This window comes from Phoenix dactylifera, chromosome 4, assembly GCF_009389715.1.
Source record: "Phoenix dactylifera cultivar Barhee BC4 chromosome 4, palm_55x_up_171113_PBpolish2nd_filt_p, whole genome shotgun sequence".
In the NCBI taxonomy this organism is placed as follows: Eukaryota; Viridiplantae; Streptophyta; class Magnoliopsida; order Arecales; family Arecaceae; genus Phoenix; species Phoenix dactylifera.
In genome coordinates, this window is record NC_052395.1 from 8,715,875 (window position 1) to 8,724,292 (window position 8,418).

At 40.1% G+C, this 8,418-nt stretch overlaps 1 protein-coding gene across 1 annotated transcript; it reads right to left on the reverse strand.

The window, feature by feature from the left end:
- Positions 1–2,131: 2,131 nt before the first annotated feature.
- LOC120110619 (probable aquaporin TIP4-3) lies at positions 2,132–2,713 on the reverse strand. Its single transcript, XM_039126186.1, is given in 3 exon segments — positions 2,132–2,382; positions 2,480–2,576; positions 2,578–2,713. Coding segments are annotated over 3 exon segments (378 nt in total). The 5' UTR covers positions 2,608–2,713.
- Between the last annotated feature and the right edge of the window lie 5,705 nt (positions 2,714–8,418).

Below are 8,418 nucleotides of genomic sequence, written 5' to 3' on the forward strand. Positions count from 1 at the left end.
CTGGTTTTTCTGTGACTGGATGCCTTTGAAGAACTCACACACACACACACACACACTGTTTGAGAGAGTATGAATTCTTTCCTGCAACTGTGTTCCTCATATTTGTAGTGAATTCACTGTTTTTATGTGCAAGCAATGTGAGTGCATGTACTTTGACTTGCATAATTCTTTAAGAGTTTTCTTCTCAAATTTGGTAGAGAATTCACGGTTTTCCTTGCCCCCCATTTGTATGCTTTCTTCTGCAGGCAAGGAAGGCCAAAGGACAGAGCTCACAACTTTGCTATTGCTGCAGAAGCTATATGATGATACTTGACAGTCTGGTCTCTTAGGCATTCCTTTCAATTAATCTCCTCATGGATGCAGAGGTGATTCTTTGAAGATTCATTTTGGAAATATCGAGACTTGAAGATATGAAACATATGCCTTTTCTCTACCTATCTTCTATACGACCTTTCTTTAAATTCAGGGAAAAGCCAGTGCTTCATGGGATGGTTCCGGCACATGCTGCAAATTACTAGAACTGAGAATTTTGATAACAGCTCCAAGTTATAGCTGCAGTCCTGAAAGTGTGGCATAAGGTCCTTTCATTCTGAGTCTTGACAACTATAGACTGAATCCACGAATAGTTGCATCTCTTGGCACTACTGGGCAGGGAGTCATGGGCGCAGGTGCAAGTAAAGAAAAACTAGAATTAACAATTCTGTAAAGAAAGATTTCAGTTATTTAATTTGCTATTTTATGAACTGGAAATAAATGCTTGCAAAACTTGTTGAGTTTCTCTCAAAGTCGGTAGCTTTGACGCGATGGGTATGCATTTCCTTGAGGCACTGCTATTATTATCTCCATCTCAAGTGGCATCAAATTTTGGCAATCCGATATCATCGCCACTGAACATCATGGCAGGTTCTTATTTTTGCTTTCCTTTGTTTTTATAAAGCACATTTGCTGTTGCATTACCAATGCAAAATGCAAAACCATTAGCTAAGTTTTGACAGGTCATATGAAACTCACTTGTATTGGCCACTAAAAGGAGTAAATAAGAGTTTCCAAATTAAAACTCTTATTTTTAACTAGTCCGGTTAGAATTAGTTTTGGAGGGGGATTTGAAGCGTCGTTAAAATCACGAATTTTTTTTTAAAAAAAATATTCTAACGACGCTTTAAAGCGTCGTTAAAATCACGAATTTTTTTAAACAAAAATATTCTAACGACGCTTTAAAGCGTCGTTAAAATCACAAAATTTTTTAAAAAAAATAATATTCTAACGACGCTTTAAAGCGTCGTTAAAATCACATCTAACGACGCTTTAAAGCGTCGTTAAAATCAAGAAATTTTTTTAAAAAAAATAATATTCTAACGACGGTTTAAAGCGTCGTTAAAGTCACATTTAACGACGCTTTAAAAGCGTCGCTAAAAAGCGTCGCTAATTTCCGACGCGTTTGCAAGCGTCGGAAAACATTTTCTCCACTGTAGCATAGGCGACGCTTTGCCGACGCTTACGAAAGCGTCGGGATGGTTTTTTAGCGACGCTTAAAAGCGTCGTTAAAGGCCAAAAAAAACGTCGCTAATGACCACTATTCTTGTAGTGTCTGTAAATATCTTAGCCAAGGCCAAATGTTCAGCATTTCCATGGCCTGAAGGAAGTGCAGCCCAAAGGTGTAGTTTAGAACGTACTAGTATCCAACGTGGAATAAATTTACCAATTTCATCAGTTGGCATCCTTAATTAAGGTAAGGATCGGATTAAGTCTATCAAATGAGCCTACTATTGAGCTGAGTGCATGTAAGTTTTCTCGGTCTATATCTTTAAGAGCTCGGTGTTTTTTCTTTCTTTTTGTTTTTAATAAGCTTTTTTTTTCCTAGTTTGCCAATATATCTATACCTATACGAACTTCAAATTAACTGGCTTGTCTCTTAATTGAACCTGGCTCGTTTCTTAATTGATGGTTTCAAAATCAAGCCTATCTCGAGCTAAGCTTCATGAACATCTTGGTTTATTTGGCAGAGCTAGCTGTTTTAACTTAGGGGTCAGGGCTACGTAAGAGGACTTTGAGATTTGTGTTTCAGGCATGATCGTTTCTTTAATATGGAGATAGATCTCCGGGCAGAGAGGTAATAGGGAAACTCTTGAACTCACCATTCCCCGGTAAGGTACTTGAGGAGGAGGCAAGCCAGGGAAGAACCCAGCATCTGGGCGATGATGTAAAGGATAGACCGGAAGAGGGTGATGTGGCCGCCGACGGCGAGTCCTAGCGTCACCGCCGGGTTGAGATGGCCGCCGGAGATGTGGAGCCCCGCCGATATCATTACCGCCACCACCAGCGCGTGCGCCACCGCAACCGCCGTCAAACCCATTATCGTGTCCGCCCCTCCCGCCATCTTCCCTGCCGCGTCCACCACCACCACCACCTCAAAACCGTAATCACCAACCAAAATCTAAAAGTCGGAACTACCGATCTCCCAACGTATATGTATATATACCTGCGGTCATGGCGGCGCCGACACCGGCGAAGACGAAGAGGAAGGTGAGGACGACCTCTGCGAGGACGGCGCGGATGCAGTCCGGCTCGGCGGCCTCCCTGCCGGCTTCCGAGCGCGATCTTCGCCATTGTTTTGCTCGGCGATGAATGGTTTTTTCGTCCGACGAGGAGGTCCGATCGGCTGCTGGGTGGCGGATTATAGAGCGGGTGTTTTTGTAGACGGAGGAGGCAGGAGAGGTGGAGGGCGGACTTAGTGGAAGGAGATTTCATTTCATCACAGCCGGAGGCGGGTCGAGGGTGTATCTTTCGCGCGGAAGAAAGATTCACCTTCCTTCGCGCAAGCCACCGTTGGATCATCCACTGCTCGCTTTGCGATTTGTGTAATCGGATGAATTGCAGATTCGGAGCGCTTTGTGGATGATCCAACCGTGGGATTCGCACGAAGGAAGGTGAATCCTTCTTCCGCGCGAAAGCTATAACCCCGATCCGCCCCGAGGTATCTCCTTGGTAGGTTGTATTTACTTAAATACCCCGCAGATGGGCATTAGTTGATGATGAAGTTTTTACTTTAAAAAAATATTAACAGAGAGTACCGAGGACTCGCACAGAGCTGAGCAAGCGTTGGCCTTAATGCGCAGCATAAGTAAAGTAGTAATCCAGTCGGCGATGCTATTTATTTTTTAAAAAATATAAATAATCTAAAGAGTGTCAAGCCCTCCGAAAGCTTGCAGATGTTCCGAAGCAGCAGATGCTGATCGTCACACTGTGCCGATCCTGAATCCAATCGATCATCGTAGCTGAATCATCTTTGAGATAAATTAATATTATCTGCACCCAATGCACGTCTCGTATATGTAATGCCTTCTCAATGCAGCTCTTAATTCTGCTCTGATGATAGATTTGTTGAAGGTGTGCCTCACATTAAAATTTATCATAATCAGGTATGATGTGTATTCCATGCCTAAGCTGCCTCAAGAGGAATCTCCCAAGAATATACCATCCAAGGACCACATTTGAATGGTAATGATCCTTGTACGAGGTGATAAAGCAGTAGGAGGCTATGCCATTAATGATCATTACGACAGGTTGATTGCTGCAGAAGGTAAATAACTATTAAAAGTTACAGTTCCTTGTGTAGAACTAGTAGCAGCATGGGTTGATCTTGGTAAAACCATTCTTCATTATAGAGCACCACAGGCGTGGTCAGAAGGCTACTACTCTTCAATCATAACACGAATAAACTCTCATCCCACTGGCAGAATTAAAGTAAATCCATTGCTGAAGGATATCTTTCATTGAAAGACTGCTACAATCAGTTTTTTTAAGCCTCCCATGTATAACAAGAAGCTAATCAGGCTGCCAACTAGGTTGCAGTCCAGACACTTGACAATCATGAAGTTTTTTATCAGGATCAGTTCTCTACTCCACCGGCCTTGACCCAAATTTTTTTTGCAGATCTAATAGGTGCACAGAATGTAAGATATTAGCTTTGTCTTATTTGGGCTACGGCCTCTTTGTATATCAAAAAAAAATAATAATAAGGATCTTTATATGTACTATTTAAATTTTAAAATCTTTTGGCTTGGTTAGACCTTTTCTTGAGTAGCTGGATTGTATTTTATTTTCTTGATCTCATCTTTATTGTATTTCCAATATTGACTCAGAGAGATTGAAGTAAAAAATAGATTCAAGAATGGTTTCTCCCTCAATGTCTCGCTCTTGATTGATAATTAGGTCATAGCAAAATATAATAATGTCTCATTCTTCTCATGTTTATGTACATTGCATTGAATTCTATAGGTTCATTTCATTCGCCTCCTAGTTTACGTACAATAATGCTAGCGCATCGGTGTAATCTACGAGCATCATGGCGAGGTAATTGAATCGTTGTCATATGCCACATTCGGTTCCATGCATGTCAGCATATAGAATTAATGGGGTGACTAAGCTCAGCACAAACAATATTTCTTGTTTTAATGGATGGCTAGGTTGGTCAATCCTGCCTCATTAGAGCAATTCTGAAAAGTGATTCAATGGCCTTAAGGAAATTTAACTTAGATGGAAGATGGCTCAAAATAACATCCACTTGTGTACTATACAAAATGCTGCTATAGTAGAGTAAATTGTTGTTATATTAGTATTGGTTGGATATCTCGTACCAGTTTGCAACGATCCTAACTATTCAAATAGCGATGTCAAAACAACAAGCAACTCTATAAATAAGCAAAGCATCTTTAGATCGAAATTTATTAAGATTGCAATAAAAAGTGGCAACAGCAAATGAGGGTAGGCTTTCCATGCTCTTTGAAGTGTCCACCTCATGTCACCAATCGAGCACGGGCAAATTAAAGCTACTTTTGAGCTCCAGCGTTGAGGTGGACTTCGCTTTCCAGGCTCTTTTCCTTCGATCGTTGCTTGCGGCATTATAATACTTGTAGTGCCATTGCATGCAGTCCAGGAGTGGAACTATGACACTGGAATAGTACTTGAGAAAGCAAAAGAAAAGAATTATTGTGTCGCAATTCACAAAACTCAATCTCAGATCTCGAGAACGATTCAACAGCTAGCTAAGCCATATGCATGAGGATGAGGAGGAGAAAAACTTTTCCTTTCCTTCGTCTGAAGCAGCAAGTGGATCACGAAAATGACGAGGAGGGTATGGAAATAATTGCGCATTTGCTTGAAACCCGGAGAGAGAACCGGGGGAGGTGCTTTCTGGCTGGAAAAATATTCTGATGTCTTTATGGGCCCTTGAGGCAATGGACGGAGAGACAATCGAATGCCGAAGTTGAGAACAAAAGTAGAGCTGGGTCCCTCGAATCAGTATTGTAATGCCATCCGTGATGTCTTCTTTACTTTGTCGTGAATTGACACCACAAGAAGACAACAAAGTTTCCTCGAATCTCCTCCCGCGACTTCATTTACTTGCAGGGGTGAAAGTGGACCAAACAGTAACCATTTCGATCCATTTTTATTTTCAAATTTATTTAAATATAAATAAAAATTTATATTTATAACAAAAAAAAATAGATATAAATATTGATAGATAACTACTCGATCCATATCTAAATATCAGATTTTATTTATAATCCTATTTAATTTTATGTAGTACTCATCAATTTTTATTTATAGCCTTATTAATACATTATTAACTTGATTTACTATTTATTTAGTAGTATCTTTGCTTTTGAAGTCATAAAATTTAATTATCTAACTTATATCCATATTTATAGTATCGGATTTGTACCTATATCCGTTTAAAATAAATACGGATATCATCTTTTACATCCGACTAACATCCATATAAATATCTGTATTCGTTAAACAAAAAAATATAAATATAGATATACTGATAGGTTGTAGCCCTATAAATCATTTATATCGAGGAATAAAATAGCAATTTTGATATAGATATACTGACATCCTCATCCAGTAAGAAGGTTAATTTTGATGATGATATTGAAATACTTGAAGAAAAGATAGATGAGATGGGATTACAAGATGATAATCAAAAGTTGATTGAAGGAGAATCGTCAAACCAAGAGCCTATAGTGGATCATGGGCTAGCTAAAGCTTGGAGGTATGCTCACGGGCATCCTAAGGAACTAATTCTAGATGATCCATCACAACCGGTTAGGACTAGAGCATCCCTTAGGAATTTGAATAATCATCTAGCTTTTGTTTCACACTTTGAGCCCAAACATATAGAAGAAGCCGAAAATGATGTAAATTGGATAAATGCAATGCAAGAAGAACTAAATCAATTTACTAGAAACAAGATTTGGGATCTAGTGGAGAGACCTTCTGAATATCCAATTATAGGTACTAAATGGATATATAAAAATAAGCTAGATGAAAATGGAATTGTTATAAGGAATAAGGCTAGACTAGTAGCAAAGGGTTATTATCAAGAAGAAGGCATAGATTTTGATGAAACCTTTGCTCCCGTAGCTAGACTTGAGGCAATTAGACTTCTATTAGCATATGCATGCTCTAAGGACTTCAAACTATATCAAATGGATGTAAAGAGTGCTTTTCTAAATGGGTTTATTAATGAGGAGGTGTATGTAGAACAACCTCCTGGTTTTGAAAATCATCAATACCCTAATCATGTGTATAAACTGAACAAAGCACTTTATGGACTAAAACAAGCACCTAGAGCATGGTATGAGAGACTTAGTAAATTTCTATTAGAACATGAATTCTCTAGGGGAAATGTAGATACAACATTATTTCTGAAAAAGAAAAATAAGGATATGTTATTAGTACAGATTTATGTTGATGATATCATTTTCGGTGCTACTAACAATCGCCTCTGCGAGGAATTTGCTGATTTGATGCAGAGTGAGTTTGAGATGAGCATGATGGGAGAGCTGAACTACTTCCTCGGGCTTCAAATCAAACAATCTGAAGGAGGTATCTTCATCAATCAAGCAATATATATCAAGGAGATGCTCAAGAAGTTTGATATGGAGGGAAACAAATCAATCAGCACCCCCATGAGCTCATCATGCAAATTAGACCAAGATGAATCAGATAAATCTGTAGATCAAAAACTTTATAGAGGTATGATAGGATCTTTACTGTATCTTACTGCAAGTAGACCTGATATTATGTTTAGTGTGTGCATGTGTGCTAGATATCAGGCTAATCCTAAAGAATCACACCTAGCTGCAGTTAAGAGAATCTTTAAATACTTAATTGGAACTAAGAACATAGGGCTGTGGTACTCTAAAGAATCTAGCCTAAACTTAATAGGGTACACAGATTCAGACTTCGCTGGATGTAAGCTTGATAGAAAAAGTACCAGCGGGTCCTGTCAATTTCTAGGAGAAAACCTAATCTCATGGTTTAGCAAGAAACAAAACTCGGTTGCATTATCCACTGCAGAAGCTGAATATGTTGCAGCCGGAAGTTGTTGTGCTCAAATCTTATGGATTAAACAACAATTAGAAGATTATGGCATTAAACAAGATAAAATCTCCATTAATTGTGATAACACAAGTGCCATAAATCTCACTAAAAATCCAATTCAACACTCAAGAACTAAACACATTGAGATAAGACATCACTTCATAAGAGATCATGTATTGAATGGTGATGTGACACTCCAATTTGTTTGTACTGATAATCAATTAGCAGATATTTTTACAAAACCCCTAAGTGAAGAGAGGTTTAGTGTGCTTAGGAGGGGATTAGGAGTGATTGATCCATCCTAGTGGTGGTTTTCACTAGAATAATTGATTTTGATGATTACAATGTGGTTAAAATAGAGTTTCTTTTCAATGATCATCAAATCAGATCATAATTAGGTGATTTTTCCTCATTTGGCACGATTATAGCATGAGTTTTAGGTGCGTGCCAAAGTTAGAGACGACTCGAGTAAGTTTCAGAGCCGGCTCCTAAGGGGGAGTCGACTCGCGCATTTGCGGGAGTCGACTCGCAGTCGGGATCCGACTTTTTAACCCTAGGTTTGTCGTTTCGCAAACACTTTTCCTCAAGCCGCCACTGTTCACAAAGCCCTAGAGCCGACTGCTAGGTCATCCCCGATCGTCTCCAAGCCCTTTTCCCGTCGATTTTTCGCCGGACATTGAGTTTCCGTCCGTTCCTAAGTCATTTCCGGTCCGTCCCGAGCTTCCTCTGTCGGTCCTTCACCGTCCTCTAGGTATTTTTCTTCCAGTTTAGGTCAAGATGCCTCGTAAGACCGTAGTTAGGAAGAGGTCCCGTCCCGAGGCCGGTCCCGAGCGGCGCTTCAAGGCGCGGCACGATCCCGCGAGGCAACCACCTCCGGATCGTTCCCCGCCTAGGGAGGTTCTCGTTAGGCCGTTGGCCGGGAAGGCCGTCACCTCCGGGAGGTTTGTCGATTTCGACTATCTCTCCCGGGAGGGGTTCACCATAGGCGATAGGCTTAGAGCCCAGGGCTTAGAGTACTTCCTCACC